This window comes from Copidosoma floridanum, unplaced genomic scaffold (assembly GCF_036245765.1).
Source record: "Copidosoma floridanum isolate Cflo_tuat_1 unplaced genomic scaffold, Cflo_Japanese_pri ptg000021l, whole genome shotgun sequence".
In the NCBI taxonomy this organism is placed as follows: Eukaryota; Metazoa; Arthropoda; class Insecta; order Hymenoptera; family Encyrtidae; genus Copidosoma; species Copidosoma floridanum.
In genome coordinates this window covers 4,707,809-4,730,976 of record NW_028321898.1, presented here as the reverse complement: position 1 = coordinate 4,730,976, position 23,168 = coordinate 4,707,809, and the positions used below count along the sequence as shown (strand labels likewise).

At 31.7% G+C, this 23,168-nt stretch overlaps 1 protein-coding gene across 3 annotated transcripts in view; it reads left to right on the top strand.

Moving 5' to 3' along the window:
• Galphao (G protein alpha o subunit) overlaps positions 1-23,168 on the top strand; it is a 526,726-nt gene that overhangs the window by 206,059 nt on the left and 297,499 nt on the right. Inside the window, exons 4-5 of one of the 3 annotated variants that reach the window (XM_089594135.1) lie at positions 7,992-8,051; positions 18,741-18,838. In XM_089594135.1, coding sequence (XP_089450261.1) covers positions 7,992-8,051; positions 18,741-18,838 — 158 coding nt within the window. Of the gene's footprint in view, positions 1-7,991; positions 8,052-18,677; positions 18,839-23,168 lie in introns of all 3 variants that reach the window. The other 2 variants (XM_089594134.1, XM_089594132.1) reach the window with 2 other exon arrangements.

The following is a 23,168-nucleotide window of genomic DNA, read 5'->3' as shown; positions in this document are numbered from 1 at the left end:
CATTTAATTGTGTTGAATAGTTTAAATCAAGAGTATATCGTGTCTGTTACATAAAGTTAATTACGAATATAATTTAATTTTCATGATTTTACACTAAATTATTCATTTTTTAAATATTACTTATGTTATTTTTAGGTTAGGATTTGACAATTTTAATTAAATAATATATTTTTACCTTATTCTCAATCATCAGACTGCAACAAAAATTTGTTAGGAACTATTTTTGCTCTAGAAGATATAAGGTTTCTGGCATTATAACCAGAAATTTCGTACTTTTAGATTATATTACTTGTAAGTATGTTGAATCCTCTAAAAAAACCGTAAATTATGTTTAATAGTTGAAATTTCTTGCTGTAAATGAGTTATATTTATGAATTTTGGATCAAATTCCCATTTTTTTCCAGTTTCTTCCGTAATTTTGAGATTAGGACACATCAACTAAAGATTTCTTATATTTTTTTTTGTATTCCTCATCAGTCAAGCTTTAAGATTTACCAGGAATACTTAAGCTACCATTTTTTATTTGGAAGATATTAGATTTCTGACATTAAAAACTAGCAGTTCCTAAGTTTGAGATTATGATACATGTCACTATGATAATTCTCCATAATAATAGTAAATCGTGTCTAATGAAGTACATTTTTAGCTAGAAGTGAGTTTTTTTCACCTTTTTTTCAAATTTATCATTTTTTTGAAATTTCTCTACGATTTTTAGGTTAGAATATATCAGTTCAGAATTCTTATTAGTTCTTCTATATTTCAAATCATCAGAACTTTAAGGTCTAATAAGAATTCTTCAGCTACTATTTTTTGTTCGTGAGATATTAGGTTTCTGACATTGAACACCAGAAGTTCCTAACTTTAAGATTATGATACATGTCACTATGCTAAATACTCCGTCATAATTGTAAATCGTATCTTATGGACCGAACTTTTTGGTAGAACCGAGTTTTTTTTCATTTTTTGTTGACCAAATGTATTACTTTTAGAGTTTTCTCAATAATTTTTAAGATTAAAATATATCAGTACAGGATTCCAAATAGTTTTTCTATATTTAATATCATCAAAGCTCTAACGTGTACCAGGAATTCTTAGGCTACCGTTTTTTCCTTGTAAGATATTAAAAATGGGTTATCATAAGATATTAAAAAAAGGTTTCTGACATTAAAAATCACAAGTTTTTAACTTTAAGGTTATGACACACTTAGTGTTTTTTTGACTAAATTTATCACTTTTTTAGTTTTCTCAATAATTTTGAGGTTAGAATATATCAGTTTAGGATTGCTAATAGTTTTTCTATATTCTTCATCATCAGACCTTTAAGGTCTAACAAGAACTTAGCTATCATTTTTCGTTCGTGAGATATTAGGATTTTGACACTTAAAACCTGAATCCGTCCACTGTGCGACGTAGGGACCATAATCTGGACAGTGGCGAATATTGAGAAGGTCAGGTTATGGTGGATTCTTATATGCAGTTATATTTTACATTATTGGCTTCAATTTGTTAAGCAAATGTGAAAAACAAATTAATATTGTATTTTACTGTATTGTATTCGCTACGTGCACAAGCTAAAAAAGCGATCGCAGCAATACCTGTGCTAATATGTAAAACTAAACGATATGTTTGTCTTCTGCTAGCAGACTACTAAGCATTACCATCATCGGAAAGTTATGTGTTTATACATCGACAACCATTCAAAGGGTAAAATTTTTAATAAAATTATGAGTATTATGTACATATTTTACTCATGCATGTTCATTCCAAAAACGCAATGAAATACATTGTATACTGTGTATTTCTTAGAGTTTTTAGCTGGGGCCTGATCCTCTAAGCGTATCGTATGAACGTGTGTACAAACTGTGTGAACACGCCGGTATAGGGCTAATGGAGCTCTCAGATTGGTCAGAGGAGGTCTGTGTTGACTACATTGCAAACTAATAAAACGTATCACGTATCACACAGTACACGGACTTGTGTTGAAGTAATACTTAAGCGCTTGTAGTGCTTGTAGTACAAATTTTATCTTTAGTTATTCACGTAGGATTGTACCACTTGAGATATTGTATTAATTTCTGGTATAATAAACACAGAACCTTTCGTGTATCCATCGAGGTGCTGTGTTCCTGTAGGTATCAAGCATATATCGCGAATATTGCCTTCTGCTGTGCCTTACCAATAGTTCTCGTTTTTCCCTTGGTGGCGCTGCTTCAAAATTGTGTACGTAGCGAATGCTGTTTCTTTGCACCTGTGAGCTAGTGACTTGCCAAATTATGTGTGTCTAAATATGGTACTGTTTGAGCTGTGGTATACAATTTTCGGATAGCAGCAAAACGCAAACAACCTTGAATTACAAAAAAAAACATTTTTTTTAATGACTTATTAAATTAATTCTATACATGTAGTAACCATCCTAAATCAATTTGATACTGTAGATTACAATTAAATTTTTTCATTCAAAAATTACAAAAATTTATTTAATTATCGCTGCTGTCTGGATGTAGGTCTGAAAATCACTTTTGTTTAAATATACAGTGCTTTACTTTAGCTACCTTTTAAGAAAATGACCACTTGACCAGCCAGGTAAAATTTATTTGTATTTTTGTGAATATTTAGAATTCATTGAAGTGTAAGGAGTCTTACTCAGCTAAGAACGTAGTTATGTTTTGGTGATAACTCGATAGGTAAAACGTATTGTGCTTTAAATAGTAAGGAAGTTTTAGACTAACTTAGTGTCGATATTTCTTTCATCATTGCTCAAAAGCAAATAATTGATGTTGGGCTATGAAATTTTGTTACATACTTCTTGAGAGAAACTTTAAGCATAAGTTATCAAAATAATAAGAATTATCATCTCAATATTTTAAACAGTTATTCCTAATGTTATCAATTCCCTAGTGTAGCGTTATATCAATGGGTGGTTCAAAATTAAAAAAACTATTAAAATAGACAACATCATTACTACGTTTCCAAAACGTCGCGTAGTGTGATTCAGAACCATTCTTATCATCGAGGTTAACTATAGCAGTTTCACAGTAACAAGGTCTATCAACAGATTCATTTTGTTGCGTTACTACCTCCGCAATAATGAGGGATTTTTCACTTTTTTAAATATTTAAGAAAATAAACATTTATTACAGCTCTTCTTACGGCGATCTCGACCCTAATATAACGAAGAATCAGTATGCTCTGTTCAATAACATGTATGATTATTTTCAGAATTCACATCTTGATAAAGATTCTGCACCATTATTGAAGAAACATAATTTTCTTAATGTTATGCCTTTGACTGTGGTAATAGAGACGCAAAGAATTTAACATTCAAAAGTTGATTAAAGTTAAAAAAAAAAGTAGTTAAAATCTAGAGTATACAGGCAAGATATGATCTGATTTTTTTATTTCTACCACAAATCTGAGGGCAGCATTCTTACATCTACGGAGTTTGGTCATGAGTTCAGCAGATAGTCCCAGGTATGAAGCTGAAGAGTATTCCAATATAGAAATTACCAGTGTCGTCACCAGCAGAAGTTTAGTACTCACTAGTGAGAAGTTAGTATTTTTTTGTAGTTAAGCTGGTGCTCCAAAGCATTTACCAGTGACTACGGTGATATGTTCTCTTAAAATAAGATTAGAATCTAAGGTAACACTAAGTATTTTAACAGAATCATACAGGGAAATAACACTGCCTCCTTACATGATATCCGGTATATCCTGTTGACAGAGTTTTGCCTTGAATCCGCATTGTACCAAGCCGAATCGCATAGGATTTTTTAGCATTCTTTTACAAACCATTGACGTCAGATCAATTACTCAATTTATTTAGTACGTTGTTTGCTTTCTCAACCACAATACGGGCTTCAGAGATGGGATCATGCAAAAATGAAAGCAAAAATCATCTGAATAAAGGTGATGTGAGCACTCACAGACATCAGGCAGATCGTTAATAAATAACGAAAAGAGTAGAAGGCCCAGTATGGAGCCCTGAGGCACGCAACTAACTTTATTTAGAGGCTTAGATGTTTTGCCTTTTTGATCAACTACAATCTGAGACCTCCCAGTCAGGTATGACCTCACCCAAGAGTCAGCTGAATCTGATATGCGGATAGAAACTAGTTTTTTGCAGAGCAAGTTGATGTTAACAGAATCGAAGGCCTGAGACACATCGATTGAGACTATAAACGAAGGCCTTTTATATCTTGCTAAGTACTCGCAAGATACCAGTAGACCAGTAGTCTTTTATCTCTATAGCTCTCAATTTTTTTGGAATAGGTATTATCAAGGCTTTCTCCCGAAGTTCAAGGAACGTGCTAGACTTAAATGATGCATCGAAGATGTTCATTAAAGTAGGTAACAATAGTTCAATAAAATCTTTGAAATAACTTAGCGATATTCTATCTAAACCTGTAGCATTAGATCTTGCTGATGAGATGGCGCTATAAACATCTGTTGTTGTCACATGCCAAAAGTAGAACCTCTCATCTGGGTTCATTCTAGGGAAGACATCACGTAGATTATGTAAAGTTATTATAGACCCATCTCCAACAAAGTCTCTATTAGCATTATAAAGATCAAAGATTAACGAGGAATATGTATCTGTATTTCTGTTTGTCAGTCCCCTACCATAATCATTAACCATTATAATAATTTCTTATTATCATAGATATTATTGCTTCTGCAAGATATCATATTCTAAGATGATAGTATAAATGTCATACATTTTTCAGCTCTACTTTCACTCTATTTCCGATTGACTTATAAAATGAATGAGTTGCACTCAATAGAGAGTGCTTGTACTCTCTTCATGTCTTATTCTGTTCTTTGATTACTGCTTTAGATGAGGAGACAACTGTGGCAGAGGTTTGTGCTTATTAACAACTATTCTATAAGGAGCGTGTTTATCATAAAGAGTCAAGAAGATATTAGTTAAAGCAGAAAAAAACTGACAATTTTTGACAGATTTGAAAAGACGTGTATAAAAAATGACATATATAAAGATAGAGGGAGAGGTAAAGACATAGGAAGAGAAAGATAATGAGGAAGAAAGAAAGAGTGTGAGTATGAAGAGAAAAAGCAAGCAGGGTTGAGCAGACATATACAGAGGGAAAGAGAGAATTAGAAGAGTAGGATAGCGTGGGACGTGTGCTTGCCGATCGCGTGGTGTGAGACGGAGTCACTGCAGCGTATTCCAAGGGATGATGTGAAGCGTAGTATAGTGTACATTGTATAACATACATCTTAAACCTTTGACAATGGCGTTACTGCTGAAAAACCTGTTGTTAGCTTTACTAAGAATAAGAAATGAATTATGAAACAAAGCGAAAAAAAAATTGTGTGTTCAAAAAATTTTTAATTCGCAAATTTATTGTGGGTTTCATTATGTAATAGATTTATACAATTACTTCTATTTAATTACTGTAATCAGACATTGCTATTGTGTCATAGCTTTTTATTTGAAAAAACATAATAACCCATAATTTTTTTTACTGTTTATACTATTCTTTTCCAATTTATTTTAAGGATATATTCTTACTATCACATTTAATGTTGCCAGTATTTACGTTACCTAGTGAATTCGGCATACCAAAGACCCAAACAACCAAGTACAGATAGAACTGTAGCAACCTAGTTTGCTTAACCCTATCAACACTTCTAAGACCGCAGTTCTTCTTTTATGTTTTTTTTTATTTTTTGGGAGATATTGGACTTCAAAATAATCTAAAGTAAATAATCTAAAATAAATAGTCCAAAACAAACCAAGCAAGTTGAAGTAATCTTCCGACATTAGTAATTTTATACTATCGGAATATGTTGACTGTCAATTTAATTTAACGTCTAGAAAAAGTCTATTTGGTAATTATCAAACTAGTATCTTCAGAAAACTTTTAACTTCACAAGCTCATTTTAGGTTACGTTGTTAGAAAAGTCATATCATTATCCTCATTTACTTACGAAAAGCTGCAATTACAAAAACAAGAAACATGAATAGCAAATACATTTTGACGTCGTTGATCTTCTTTGACGTGGTTGATGTATTTTTAAGACTTATTTTTACTTTTACATCTATTGCTATTAGTGCTTACGTTATTCACTGTCACCAGCATGATAAGGACGTTTCCCACCCAGTCCAGATAGTACTTTTATGACCCTGTTCTTAAAAACTCAGAACTGCAGCCATACTTAAATTTAACCAAAAACACATGAAAAAAGAAAAAAATATAACCTACTTTCTTCTAACTTAAAATATCCTCGCTTTTATTTTAGATGCTGAGAATTTTCTGTAGTTACAACATAACTATAAATGTGACAATATTGACTGTTTGCACAAATGAAGGAGAAATATTTCAATTTTATTAATCATATTTCAATCCAGGAATGGCTTTTGAACCGATACGATGTATGATAACCATAAGTAAATATTGGTCATGACAACTCACATCAAGACAAAGCATCTTGAGGAAGTTTATCTTTACTACCTTACATATATGTTAACCAACCTTAACTTAATTGTACGTAACGAAAAATTACATAATGATACCTTGTTTTACAGAATAAAATTATGAGCTTTCCACATTTAAAAACTAGGCAGCCTGAATTCTATATTTTGTAAATTTCTAACATCATATAAAGTTAATATTAAAATAGTGCATTCTAATAAAATAATACTGTTCAAACATATGTAAGATCCTAAGAAAAAAACTCTAAACCGTAAAAATGTACTTTCTATACGGACAGTAAAATAAACCAAGGTGAAGAAATGGCAAGTGCACGATAAAGAAACTTACAACGCAATCTTACTAAATTAAAATGTAGCAAAAACACTTAAAATTACAAAAGCTAAGGTGGAAGCGCAAGCTGACGCCTTATCAATAGAAACTTACGGCCATGGAACCAGCTCGCAAGCTGTGTACCTATACAGCAGTAGTACTTATCTTATGTACAGTCAGATTGCTGCGAGTCTCATCTGTTTCTATTCTTGCCTCCAGCTGCTACTCCTAGTACACACAAAATAAGCATATATTTTCAGTAAGATTAATTCAGTATGTTAGTTATTTCATTAACATTATTTCTCGACGAGAAATGCCCATCCCCCTAGATGTAATAAGTACTTAATCTCTATATAAACACAATTAAATATAATTTTATAGAAATAATAGTAAAATCATTTTCTAAATAATATTTAAACTCATCCAAATAAATAGCTTAAAACAATTGATGAACATGTCATGGCCAGTATATCAAAAAGCAGATAGCCCTAATTGTACTATCCCAGCTGAGATAATGCTCACGGCGAATAACTAAGTACTAGGAGATGGTATCCGTATATATTATTATATAAACCAGTACGAATTAGATAAATTTAGTTTTGCAAGCCTGTATTGATGCTCATCATTACTGCGTTATATAAAATAAAACTTTTTCGAAGTAGAAATATTCTGAAATCCTCAGTACATCCATCATTATGGAACATAGGGGAGATGCGGGTGTGGCTGGCACTCTAACTTTAGCTAATTACTGTGATTTAATATAACAATCTTTTAAAATCACAAAAAATTTATCTTAAAGTTTCACCTGAATAGAAAGGAATGTTATAGTTTAATCAAGATTAATTCATTCACTTTTCTTTATATCGAATGAATACCAAGATCCTTGAAAACTGCCAGTTGTGCCCACTAGCAGGGCAGAGCTGGTAGGACGGTGGGGCAGAATGGGCAACAGAAGCAGACCATTATATAGATATATATGGCCATATACTAATTAAGAATAAGTAAATGATAAATATTGAGTAATAAAGACAGTGCAAATTAAATAATTAAGTAAACGTGTATGATCTTTATTGATTTTTTTATTCCAACTATTTATCACAATAACAGTTACTACTTATTTAAATAATTAAGCTTCCTAGACTTAAACAGATAACTAAAGCTTATGTACAACCTAATAACTATGACTAACTAAAAGTAGGGTTGTGGTTTGTTTACATTGTAGATTAGGTTAGTGTACGCGCTTACTTCTACCTATCGTCTGCAGCGAGCAGGAGGCTTCTCACGCCAGCTGTGCCCTCTTGTAGGTGCCAGGTTCTGCCCCACCTGATATAATTATTTAAAATTAACAAAACTTTTTCCCTTTGCATCGAATAATATCGCAAAAAATCGCAAATTGAAGTTGAAGACTCAATCAACAAGATGGTATGTGATTCATAGCCTAAAAAATTTTTGTTTTCATTTGTCCAACGAAAACAAAAATCGAAGGATCGTCATTTTTTCCTTGTAATTTTAAAGTTACCTAAGAAATTTTCTTGTTACTTTTTGTGACTTTCCAATTACTGAGGAATTTAGAAGATGTTTAGAATAATAGTTTTTGTGTTCATTTAGATAAAAATATTTTTTATCAAGAAAAAATTAGGGGTGCCAGGTTTACCCACCCTGCCAGCCACACCCGCATCTCCCTTAATATAAAAGTAGTCAACTCTAAGCCACCGCACAATGAGGTGGAACAGACTTTTTGTACATAAATAAAATAGCACTGGCTGCTGTGAACCGATTAACATAATTTTTTTTTTGATAATTGTAGGTGAATGCACAAGAAATACCAGAAAAATGGTCCCAACCCAAAAAAAAGTGTGGTGGGGATTGAAACTACTGTTAAAAATTGAAAAAAAGATAGAAATGACACATAGTTTCATCTAACTTACTTCATAAGGACTTAACAATAATTGAATATAAACATTTTTAAATAAGACAGCCAGATTTCAACAAATTATATTAAAATATGTTATCATAGGTATCATGGAGGTTGAAACAGTACAAAACTACCCCTAAAATATGAATTTTCGTACTGTAAAAAATGAATAAATTATAATTCTGTAATTTGGTCTATAACTTATTTTATACTTCACGAATTTACTAGTTATGTTGTAAGCAAGTGCTAGAAAAAGTACCACTTAGCGTTACAAGGGTTGAAAAATTTTGAAACTTACTTAAAATTGCAGTTTTTAGTGATATATTTGACGAATAAATAACATTTATCCGAATTTGTAAAAAATTATTATCGACTTTACTGAGAATGAATCGACCACAAATTTGGTATAATAAAAAAAAATTGGGTGATATTATGGTGTAAGGGGTGAAAAAATTAGCAAAATAACCCCTACAAGACTTAATTTACGTGTTTTTAAGGTCCAAAGAAGTATGTTTCTTAAAGTTTGCAATATATTACTTCTAATAACTAATTGACCTATTCTTTGGTACTAAAAGTGTGATAACACCACTGCAAGGATACGCAGGGGATAAATTCACCAAAAACTACCCCCACAATTGATATACATGCATATGTTTTTTGTCGCACTATTGTACTTCTGCTCAGATCGTGATTAATTGTTTGTAAGATGATTGAAAACGAATTGATTACTACCATTGTCGTGCAATTCATAATAAAATAAATAGTAAGCTGTACAAGGGTTAAAATAACACAAAACTACCCCTAACATTGGAATTGTCGTGCTGTCAAAAATGAATCAATTGTAATTCTGTGATTTAGTCTATAATTTATGTTATATTTTACGAATTCACTAGTTATGAACATTTCTATAAAGCTATATCTGGGCTGACATGATACACAGCTACCCCTACAATTAATGTTTTCTTATAATGCATGTTGCACCTCATATACTTTCAAATTTGTATGTATTTGCTCTTATGATTACTTAAAATTAATTCATAAGTAATGTAATTATATAACACATTTTTAAATATTTACATTGAGCTGTACAGGCTTTTTCATAACACAAAACCACGCCTAAATTAAAATGTTTCCGTGTCACTTGAAAATAAAGAATAGCGTTTTTATAAGTTTGTCTGAAAATTTTTTTAACTGCGCTTAGGACAAATCAGTCAATGATTTTGTGACCAAATACTGCAAAAAAGTATCATTAAGCTTAGTAGGGGGGTAAAGTAAGCTTCACTTAACCCTTATATAGAAATGATTTTTGTTTTGCAAACAAACTTATAAAATTAAAAGATAGAAGTTTCGCAAACAACACAAAATAAAAGTTTTTTTACATTGCTAAAACAAGATTATTTAGTTATTTTGTCGAATGTACATAACAAATATTTAAAAAAGTAATCTTACGTAAACAAAACTCAATTGACAATGAGCTACTTCAAATACTTGTGATATTGTAAATAGGGACGTTAAAATAATTGTTTAAAAACTCCAAGGAATCATAATAATTAGACATTCATATGATAAAAATGGTTTGATTCAGTTGTATCAGTGTTTACTTAACCTCTTTATAGCATAATGATATACCTTCTCATTTTTTTCGTTACAAAGTCACTGATGTATTCGTCTTCGTTAACGTTGAAAATAAATATTGACACACTTGGAAGAATATATTTCATGCAGCAAGAATTTTGCATAAAAAATATTTGTGTTGATGTTCATGTTGTATTTTTTGTCACCTGTATCATTTGCTAATAATTTAAGTGACCTGCTTCTCACAAAGACACTTATTAATCTGTTCTTAAAAGCATCATGATGCAATCTTAGGAAATATTAATCTTCCGATAAAAATGTAAAAAAAAGATTTTAATTGCAGAAGTAATTTTGTTATACTTTAACTTCTTCGTAGCTCCGTATTACTTTCCTTTCAGTATGTTGTCGAGAAATTACTAGTGAATTTGTCTCTAGTGACCTTATGAATATATATAAGCCAATTTAGAGATAAATTGCAAATTTATTTTACATTATTTTTAAAATCGCAACGTTAGGGATGATTTTAGTATACTCCAACCCCCATTAGGCAAAGAATTACTTCTCTGCAGTATTTCGTCACAAAATTATTAATTAATTTGTCATAAACTCAACTATAAATGATAACAGATTAACCTTAAACAATACTATTCTTTTGTTCAAAGCATTACAAAAACTCTTCAGTTCAGGGGTAGTTTTTTTAAAATAACAAAGCCTGTATAGCTTAATATAGACATTTGACAATGTATTATACATTTGCCTGACTCATACATTGATCTTCAATAATCCTAAAAGCAATTACATACGAACTTTTCACGAATATCAAGTGCCACATACTTTATGAGGAAATATTACTGGTAGAAGTGGTTAGATTGATAATAATAATATTCACTCATGTGTAGCTTTATAGTAATTTTCATAAAAATTTTGTCACGAAGAACAGGTTGAATCGTTTTTGACAGTTACGTGAAAAAGGTTAGAGGAATAATATTTATGTAACCTCTATTATAGGTAAAATAGCCTATTTATAGGTTGTTTTACGATATTCTTCCCCTGTATGTGGAGAAGTACGATTTCGCTTATTATCATACCTTATTGCTGGTCAAATTGGTATAAGTTTACTCCCTTGAAAACAAATACAGACAAAAAAAAATAGGAGTAATGCACTTAAAATTATCCCAAAAATATTGAAGATAAGGAAAGTTTTGTATTATTTAGACCCGTTCACAGCTCAACAATTACTTTATGATGAACTGCACGACAATAGTACTAATAAATTCGTTTTGAGTAATCTTACAAACAATTGATGACGATCTGGGCAGAAGTATAATAGTGCGAAAAAAACACATGCATGTATATCAATTGTGGAGGTAGTTTTTTGGTAACTCAACCCCTGTGTATCTTTGCAGTTATTTATTAAAAGTTATATATTGCAAACTTTAAGAAACATACTTCACTTGACCTTAAAATTACGTAAAGTAGCTCTTGTAGGGGTTGATTTGCTATATTTTCACCCTTTACACCACAATATCACCCAATCATTTTTTACTATTCCGAATTTGTGGTTAATTCCTTCTGAGTAAAGTCTATAAAAATTTAATATAAAGTCGATAAAATATCATTTATTTTACGAAAAAAAAATACTAAGAATTGCAATTTTGGGGTAAGTTTCAAAATTTTTTAACCCTTGTAACGCTAAACAGTACTTTTTCTAGTACTTGGTCGAGACATAACTGGTGAATTCGTGAAATATATCATAAACTATAGACTAAATCACAGAATTATTATTAAACTGATAAAACTCTGAACAACAGAATTGCACAATTTTTAGATAAAAAGTTACATTTTAGGTCAGGTAAAGGCATAAACATAGGGTAAGAAGCTGTAGAGGCTTAATGTTAGGAATGGGACCAAAGATAGAGGAAATGAAGAAACTTAGTACTAGATGAGTTACAGAAAATTTTACTCGTGTAGTAAGCGAAAAATAAAATTATGCAATAGTAACTAACTAAAAATAAAAACGCTCACACCAATTTGTATTTAACATTAAGCAAGAAATTGTTATATATAGGATTAAACTTTTAAGTATGAAGCTTTCAATTAACATTATTATCATGAATTGTCATACAGATTATTTTCAAGAATTCCCTCCTGAATGTATTCTTCTCTTGATCCAAAATTGTTCCATCAAAGTCAAAAGACTGTTGAAATTTACTAGAATGCAAGGGTATTGCAGATCTAGGATCATGTTTCTTAAGTGATTTAAGTAGTACTTATTTAATTCTAAATAGTAGTTATGTATGTCTACCCTGGCAACCAACATCACTTACAGTTAATTTGAAAATCTTGACATTTATCACGCGAGCAATAATTCTCCGAATTGGCATAAGGCTATCTCCTTTAGTTTTCATCGTATGCTATATAATACTTACTTAAAGATCTTTTGAGAAGTTAATAAAAAACTATACCAAACTAGCATGAGCTTGGAGAATCCAGATTTTCACAATGATTTTTAAGGTTGGACACTTACCATAGAGATAATGGGAACCAAGCAGTGAAAGGAAATAGCAAATTTCCGATTTCCCAAAAAAACTTTTGAGACGGTTATAAGATAAGACCAAACTAGTATGCGCTATACATGTATTAGTTAAATCAATCCAGAATTTCACTATGATTTCAAAGATCCAACATTCACCCCGCAGATAATGTGAATCAAGCAGCGAAAGGAAAGAGCAAATTTACGATATCCTAAGTACTCCCCCTATAAAAGTAGCTCACAGCATAGGATCCATAAATGACGATGAAAAAAAAAGTCACTGTCATAGAAAATTATACAAGAAAGACCTATGTTATTCAAACGTTTCCAAATATAATTTAATGGCTTTAAAATGATAACATTGACATCTTTTACTACGACGTCTATTTGAGCTCCCAAATCCACCAAGAACATTTGAAGAAAATGAGACTGGTTAAAAGTATGCACCCTCAACGTCTTATTAAAAATTTTTCGTTAATCAAGCTATTGGCTTTAGTTTTTTAACTCAAGATTCTTATTCTTCTAGCTTTAATGAGAATAAAGAAACCATAGCTAGGTACACTTATTTCCTTTGTTCATCATTAAAAAAAAAAAAAAAATTCGTATAAATAATATTGTAACTTTCAACAAAAAATGTGCACACGTACGTTACTAAGCTTAGACATTAATAGCAACATGTACTCCACTTTCAAACCTTACTATGTGCCCATCCATTCTCAAACTTATTTTTTATTTTATGCACCTAGCATCACATTAATAGACCCATGGACCACTATAGCAACTTTGAGCAGTTCATATACACTTTGAAGATACTCTAAAACAATCTGTTTATAGGACAACTTTCTCAAATGGAGGGGGTAATTCAGCGTTGCTTTTAGCATATTAATGCATACGGAACCAACCTCATTCGCATAATACCACATAATCAACTATTGCACAAAAGTTAAAAGTAAGAAAGGTCTTATTTAAATTAGCTCTCTACATCTACGATATTACATGCCTATTTGAATCAGCTAACTCGCAACGGAGACGACACCACCGCAAGATTTCAGATTCAGTGCCCTAACCAAGTAGATCATCTATCAATACTTCGAGATGTTTGTCTTCACTATAAATCAACTTTTTATATATTCAACATCGATATCGTGATCCAGCGTTAATCATCTTTTTCTTCTCCTGCAATCCTAACTAAATGTCATCATTAGTAAGTCAGTACTCTATTAGGCTAGTATCCTTATGATTTACTATAAAAATATTGTTAACAAAAGCAACATAAGCATCTATAATAGAGAATAGGTGTTTTTGTAACGATAACCGAATACACTGTTCACTTTTGAATAACATTTTAATATATATGATAATGATAATAATAATAATAATAATAATAATAATAATAATAATAATAATAATAGAAGGAATAACAATGGTAATAATAATAAAATTAAAAATAATAGTAATATACACATAAACTTAAACAAAATTAATGCAAAATGCGACCATATTAATAACTATATTCAAATTGCTTTGAAATATATTCATAACACATAAGTTTGTTACGCTAACCAAAATTTCTCTCAGCAAGTATTTAGGAAACATGTCACGCTTAGTGATGTCCATCCACTGTTGGTAACGACTATTACATGGCATCCGTTGCCTAGCAGCAACACTCACCAATTAATTCCAATGCTTGATCGACCAGTTTTCTCCTCAGAAGCTATTTTTGCTTCTTAACGTTATCACCCGCTAGATCCAATATTTGGCCTAAGCCAAAAAGCTGCACCTTTTCCAGAAATAGGATAATTTGATTTCCCTTCTACACTCGGACACACCCAGTCCTGCCAAAGATTATTAATCAAATTTAAAATTTTATTACAACTGTGCCCTGAGGCTTATCCTCTTTCTCCGTGAAGCAGCCAACCGTAAGATAGTAGCTGGTAGTAATAAAAGCAGGTTATAACGTTCTGCAGTTGTCTAATGTGTTTAAACTTTTGTTATAATATACGTCATCAAATAAGACAATTTCCGCAGATTATTAAATGGAACTCTTTATTTTATAAAATAAACTACCAACACATTACTCAACCTATATTACCAGGGATCATAGGAAATCTGTCAACATGGAATCGTCCTTTATGTGTAAAAAAAATTGTAAAACTACTTTTAGTCATTGAATTTCATAATATTATGATTCACACATACAATTTGGCTAACCAAGCACTATGCACTAAATTGAAATATCTACGCGTTAAAGTTGCGTCACAGACATTTGACGTAACAATTGTGAGTAAACAAATACTCACAATAAAATCTATCTGACTTTAACTAGTACTTAATAATTCTATACAAAATTCGATTGATAAAAAATTTTGAATAATGATTGAGGTACTAAGATAAATACTTTTGAATTAACACTTTGCAGTTAAACTAAGGTAAAGAATCAAATATACCACAAGTAGCTACGAGTAGTCAATAAATTCTGAGTACTACTTTACTAGCTAACTGCATGGACACATCATCCAGCTCTTTAATTTATGTTCAACTTGATGTTAGGCTCATATAATACTATAAGGTTAGTCATTCTCTGGTCATTCTCTGAATTTTAAGGAACTTTTGTAGTAAGGCTAATTCAATAGAGATGTGATAAGCTGTTTTAATATATTGTTCAAATAATTCTTAAAAAATTCAAAAGATTTTCCATTGGTTTAAAGATACTGCAAGTAAAACAAAGTATATTGGCACAACCTAGTTATGGCTCATATATTAAACGGGCAGTTCGTAGATAGCATGCTAAGTCATGATGTATGTGAAGAAAGATAGGAAAATGAAGATAATGTACTTTAAAAAGAAAATTAAAAAAAAGAATAAAAAATAAGAAAGAATTTTTAAATTTTCGTAACTAGTTAAACTAACTTTTACGTTCACATCTAGGATAAGAATATAATAAGTCGCATAAGTCTCGTAATATTCTTAATATTTCAATATTCTTAAAAGCTGTTGAGAATAACAGGTCAACTCTAACACTTTTTAACTAACAAAAATCATATGTAGTTAACAAAATTTATAAAAAAAATTAATTTAACAGCAATATATTATACTAAAAGTTTTGAGAAACATCTAAGTTTTGATCAGATAAGTTTTTATACAGAAACGTCCAGTCAAATATGTCCAAAAATCTGGGTTAAGCATATTAGGCACTAAATCAAAGATCATACGAAAATAAAAGAAAATATATGATTCATAAGTTTATTGCATTCCCGCTTTAATACTTATAGCCTGTAATTGTGAAATATCAAGGTTTGCATCAAGTATCTGATTGCATGACGTGGTGCAATGATTTATCATTTGTTCTGTTAGGCTATTGTCATGCATTGATCCTAAGTTAATGATAAAAACGTTAAAAGTATTACTATACCACTCCCTGCTTAAGATTAACTAATAATCGTTTTACACGAGCAGCATCAATTACTTACGCAAAACTCCCAGGGTTGTGTGGATAAAGTTTGAATTTAAAATTAATTTATTGAAGATTCTCTTTTACAATTTTTTGTTTTGTTAAAAGAGTACTTTGTCAGGATACAGTGCAATTAAGAATAAACAATTAACATTATCACAAGACTTAGCTCACTGTAAATTTAGTATATAGTTATCAAGTCAAATAGTATTATTAGAACTGATATTTTAAAAACGTAGCTGAAGAGGAACAGAGTTATTGTTAAAGTTATGATTGAGTTTTCCGCACGTCAGGGCTGGCTGTTGTCTTTTAGGGTTTAAGACTGACGAATAGTACTATTTGTGATTTTTAAGTTGCTCTCATGCTGCAGGAGCTGATGTCAGCCTCTCTCCCTTCCCTGAGTGGGGCTGACAACTGCTGGGTTTTCGTTCGTGACTGGATGGAAAAATCCTTTTTCGCCCGCCGTCCTGCTAAATTATTTTTACTCGGACTTTCCAAAGTTAATTTTGTACTATTTTGTCCGGATGTCTTATCGACGAACCGCTACTTGATTGCAATCTGCAGACATTGTTTTAAGCCTTCTACAAAAATATATCTGTAAATATTTTCTTCATATTAAAATTAAATCTGTTTCGTTAAATTTTCAAAGTTGCTTATACTGCTTTATTATTTTGAATCCTACAATTAAGATTAGTCGTAGTTGACTTAACAGTTATAGTTTTCAAAATTTAAATACTAAAAAACTTAGAGAAACGTTAGTTAAAAATAGTGGCTTTAGATAATTTTTACAAATTATGTGTCTAAATTTATAGATGTTATTTATCCACTAACCATCTTAAAAAAGTTTATAGGAGCTACACCAATAGTATCTAGTTTTTTATTTAATCATATTTGCTTTCCGATTAATTTACGTATCAAAATTCCTGAGCCATGTATAACTTTAAATTTAGATAAGCTTTTTTGATTGCATCCATCCTATTATATTCTGCAAGTAAGATATCACTTACTTGTTTAGATCTACAGAATTATTGTCTTCTCATAACGCAGTGTATCAGAAATTATCAAAAATCAACTCAATGAATGCTTATCTTGATAGTGCAAGTCCTCGTCTTTTTCACGAGGACTTTTGGTGGGGCCAACGTAGATTGCTTAGGCGTACCATTCCTCATGGTGTAATAGTTGGCTCCGAAATCCCTGGATTAATTTTTAGATTTATTTCTATTGATTTAACTAAGGACAAGGACGTGATATAATCAAAGCGTATATTTCACGAGGCGTTATTAAAGAAATAGAAACTTGGTTTATCATACTTGGAAATTTTACAAACAAAAGAATAAAGATAGACTTATCAGCTATCGAGCGCACTCACAAATGAAGCTTATCCTATTCGGCGTAGTCAATCGAATACACTTCTCCTCACTAAAATACTCGAGAGACTAAATTCGGAGAATTATACAGGTCGCGCTATGTATCGTGGAGCGAATGCCCCGAGGGTAAGAGCGCGCGCGCCTATTACCTTGCAATTCAAGAATCGGATCTTTGACTAATACGGGTTAATTATTTTTAACACTTCAATTCTTTTTAACACTCATTTATAATTGAAAATAAAAGTAAAGATTTATGTTTCAGTTTTAAACACTATGTTCATTAATCGCGAGTTGACTTTATATCACTTAAAGTAATCCGACTTAAAATTACGCTATCAGATTTACGGAAAAAAGTACGCAGAGGCTCGATGCAAAATAGAAATCAAAGATTTGCCCATCTGGAAATGCAATGGTCCTAGATTCAGGAAGGAGAATCAAAACACAGATTTAACTAGTACGTATATAAAAAAGGAGAACACCGTCTACACCACTCAGCTGGCACTGGGGCCACCACTCAGTTGATATATTAGACAACTGGGGTCTTACCACCCACTCGCCTCAATCAATTCGGGAACGAGTTGAATAGCTTCGTGGCTCACACTTTTGAAACAACGAGGTCCAATGTCGCAAAGAGTCCCAAGGCTCCTCAGGTCACCGGGAGGAACCTCCTGTTCCCTTGTGGAACTCCAAAAAGACTGCTCTCCCCTTTGACTTGATCCGACTCATCACCTCGGTACCCCCGAAAATCGGACCTCGCGACTCTTTCCCCGGAAAATATATTGCGCAAAAGTATTATAAACAGACACTGCATCGAGCCGTCTGCACTGTTTTCTCCCAAAAATCACCTTTTCGAAAATCAACAAAAGTGAGAGCGCTACAATACGTATGTGTATAAAGATTCTGACGTATACTTATAAGTAAATTCTTGCAATAGGTTCTCAAATCTTATCTTATACAAGTCGTTAACTTTCACGTAAATATGACTGCATGTAATGCAAAATATGTAAAATAATACTATTTGTTAATACACAGAAATCTTAAACGAATATTTTAACAGAACATGATTTTCCAGACAGACGCAAAAATGGTATTTGATGTGATACAAAGAATGGAAGATACTGAACCTTTCAGTGAGGAACTACTAATTGCAATGAAAAGACTATGGGTAGATGCAGGTGTGCAAGACTGTTTTGGAAGAAGCAACGAGTATCAATTGAACGATTCAGCAAAATAGTAAGTTTAAATTTCAACATCACACTTTTAGCACATTGCTATGAAAATAAATTAAACCTAAATTTCTCATACGTAAGGGTATTACTGTTTTGATCGAAAAACTATGATCCTAATATAATGATTCCTTCAGAAAGCATCATTAAAAAACTTTAACTATCGACTTTCAGAACCCAAGTTGTAAAGAGTATTAATAGTTATGTAGTTAGCATGCTTATAGTGACTCAAACTTCTTGCCAATATCAAGGCTTTCCATGTTAAATACTTTCATGGAGAATGTTGAAACTATTGACGTGGACTTTTTGAGATGTAATGGGTATTTTACATATTGAAAAAATTATTTCATGAATGGAAAGATTAGTAAGTTTTTCCCAATTATACATGCAAGTAAAGAACTAGAGCTTTTCTAGATTAGCAAGACTTACACCTGGCTAGATTGTCAGTAAAGTACGGTAGAACTAGTTTTTCGAACCAAAAAATTCTGACAAGCTCGAAAAAAAAATTAGGTAGTAGGTGCATGGTAACTAATGATACAACATTTAAAAACTAAAAATATTAACAGAAGTCCTACCAAAAATAGTAAAAGTGGCCAAATATTACATTACGATACTAGTATGCGGAGAAAGCGCTCGTGTGCAAAACAGACATGCGTGAGTCAGTCACATAACCTCTCGCACGTGTGGTGTATACAACTTGTCGACTCAATACGTGGAGAATGAGATAAAGAATTATCTAATGTGGCTCTGCAAAGATCTCAACGTACATACGCACTCGCACAAGAGCACAGCACGAGCTGTAAGTCGTGTGTGTAAATCGAGATCTGTAAAGTCACAATGGATGGTTGAAAATCGAGTCTCTACGCACGGCACGTCGAAAACGTTTTTTTCGCGTCCAGAAGAAAACCAAAAAATCGCACATAAAAAAGTGTTTCATAAAAAAATGCCCAATTTTATTACGAAAAAAATGCGCCATAATGGGTTTTAATCAGTTCAGCCATTTTTTCGTAAATTGCAAGAAAATGGCCATTTCAGGCCATTTCTCCAAAATTTAATAACCTCGCGTTCCATACAATAGTAAGAGCTAAAATTTTAACACCAATGAGATATTATAGCCCTAAGTATACACACAAAAGTTTAGCATTAGTTTACACAAAAAAGGTCTTTGCTAAGAATCTCCATAAAACAGTTGTTATACAACATGGGTACATTTTTCAATCGTACTTCTCTTTGTCTATATTTATTATACAAGTACCTGAAACACCGTTTGTTTTTACTAATTAGGAGTATCTTTATTATCCATTGCAAAAAATCGCTTTTTCATTTCAAACGCGCTTGCTCAAATCTTCTGGAGCATGCAGGAAAGGGGAGTAGCTTTCAGCGACCGGAGAGAAAAAAGGCAGTTTTTGCAAATGAATGTGTAAAATTCCTTTTATTTGTAAAAATAAACGGCATTTTAGGTACGTGTAGAATAAATTTAGATGAAGAAGAATACAATTAAGAAATGAACCTATGTTCGGAGGTTTCTGCTGTGGCTCGCGGAAAGTTCAAAACTGATCAAGCGGTAATTTGGTGTTAATATTAAGGAGTGCATTAGTAATCTTTTGTTTACATTTTAGCTTTTTATATTGGATAGAACATGAATAACTTAATTCCGAAAAAACGGCTCAAAATGGCAGTTTTTATGCAATTTGCAAAAAAATGGCTAAACTAAATAGAACTTACTGTGACGTATTTTGTTTTTATGAAAATTGTGCATCGATTTTATAAAATACTTTTTAGGTGCAATTCTTCTTTTTTTTTTTCTAGTAACGAAAAATATGTTTTGGCTACTTTTAATAGGTATAAATTTAATAGACTACAGATTTTAGTTAGTAGTTGTATCAAATGTATGTGAATTTTACAGATTTATTCGCACAGTTTTGAATAAAAAATTTTAAGTACAAAATAACTAGTGGTTTAAAAAAAAGCCTTTTTTCAAAACTTGTTTTTTACAGTATTGAGTCTTTTTTTTACAGTAATACTTAGAAACTTTATCAAATACTGTGATAGTTTATGTGATTAGAGCGTTTTAATTAAATTTTATCTCACTTATAAGCGGAAGTAAATTGTGCACAAGCTTTAAAGATAATAATAACTGTTCTTTTTTTATAATAATTTCTGACACATTATTTTACAACGTATACAATTGAAATTTTCAGGAAAGATAGCTTAACACATACAGTTTTATAAAAAAAATATTGCACAAAAATACACTGACATGCATTATTACATCAACAACGTTAATATAAATGGTTTACATGATGGGTTAAGCAGGGATCAATAAACAATTTATCACCTGCATATTTTTCTGTGTAATTTTAGGAAGCCGAAATAATGATAAATTTTCGAGTGCGCACGATTAGAAACACTCAAGTTCTGTTTTGCTGGCCTCTGTTGATTCTTGACTAATGATCCTTTCTCCACTCTTCAAAAGTGATTGAGCACTTCATAATATGGAGATTATCAATTTCAATAAAACGGGCAACAGTTTTTTGTAGGGTATTAGTTTGTATTTATTCTATGAAGTACCGAACGTATTTAACCACATGTTTATGTTCCGCTTACATGACATCCTAAATATAAAATAGTCATACCTAAAAGTAAAGTAATACGTACATCATAAAAAAAGTACGTAAAATTGTATCTGCATACACAATTTTAAATTTCAAAATAAACAAGAATTGATTATTCATAATTTGCTGCACTCTCGATAATAAACTCGGTGCTTGTCAAAATGATTCTTATAAGAAATGTGCAAGAAATTTAAGTAAATCTTTTAGTAACAGAGAATGAGCTGAAAAGAATATGGATATCCAGAGTATAAACGAGTAAATGATGTTTTTTGAAATCACTCTTACATAACGAAAAATTGAAATTATATTTTGGTATACGGTTTGAAGATTAAGTTGCATGATAAATATTTCCATATCAAGTTTAAATGCAACGTTATTTTTGAGTCTAGTATATCTCAACAAAGTATTCATTAAATGAATAACAACTTGCTAAAATTAGCTGATAGCGCATCTGTTAAACTCAGAAATGTTTGTGATCGAACGAGATGTTTTCGATCAAAATATTTAAAACACAATCCAGAGTGGTATTCATGGTGGACTTTGATTCTTGAAAGTTCTTCTATTTCTATCTCTGATAATCCTGGAGCTTGATGAAAAACAGTTTTCCGCCATCTAACCTCAAAGTAGCACTTTCGCTGTTTAATTTATGTTCTCAGGTGGAAAAATAGTACACGAAACTCATTAGAAAAGGCTTCTTTACGAACTTCGTTACCACCCTCGCCTTTAGCTCGTGCCATAAACCTCTTAGTTCGTAAATCGAAGCCTTTGCAAACTCGTACATAATATACTATTTTATCATACCCTAATGGGAAGTTCACATTCCTGTCCTGATTTCAGGCTGGGAAGTTGTGCATTCCTGACCAGGACGGAAATTTTTTGGTTGCGCACCAACGTACTGCACAGCTCTCTCCTAGTTACTTTCTCATGTCATACGTTAGCTACTCATGTGTATAAACCTACAGTCAACAATGTACTTTACCCAGTTAACAAAAACCAAAACACTTGGATCATAACCTCAATACTAAGGCCGTGCGAATATGTAGATTGCAGAGTGTAAAATTAATGATTTTAGCCATTGAGTAGTTTTATTCTCAACAATTAAAAATAATGAAGTACTTAGTCTCTGGATGTCTAAGTACAGAAAGCAATTCTGTGACTATATGAATGAAGCTCAAAAGCTTATGTACTTGGTGGCATACCTATAGGTCTATTTTGTTTCCAAGTACATTCATATACTAATATAATTTCCATAGTGCCAGTATAAAAGATTTTAACATAAATTTTGTGTGTAATTGAGTTTTATATATAATTTAACGACTTCTACGAGCGTGGCTGCTGCATACAGTACCGGAGTCGCTATATATTGTTTTCTATCTTGCTTGCTCTTTATTTCCCTAGAGTCCCTAGATCAACAAACGCATGGACGTTCATAATGAACGATGGAACAACTGCGTGTTGATTTTATACTAAATTAAGCAACCAATAATTTTTTTTGGATCGCGAACATCCCGCCGGGTATGAAGAAAAATCATACACGTCACGAGGCAGGAAAATAGCACATCACCGTCCGCGTGTTAGACACCCTCAGCTTCGCCTCAGGTGGCAATATGCACGTGGACGAGAATGTACTACTTCCCTACCTCGTGACGTAATATACTATTTATACACAACATTTATTAATTACTTGTTTCCTTCTTGTTACTTCAACAAAGGCTTGAAGTG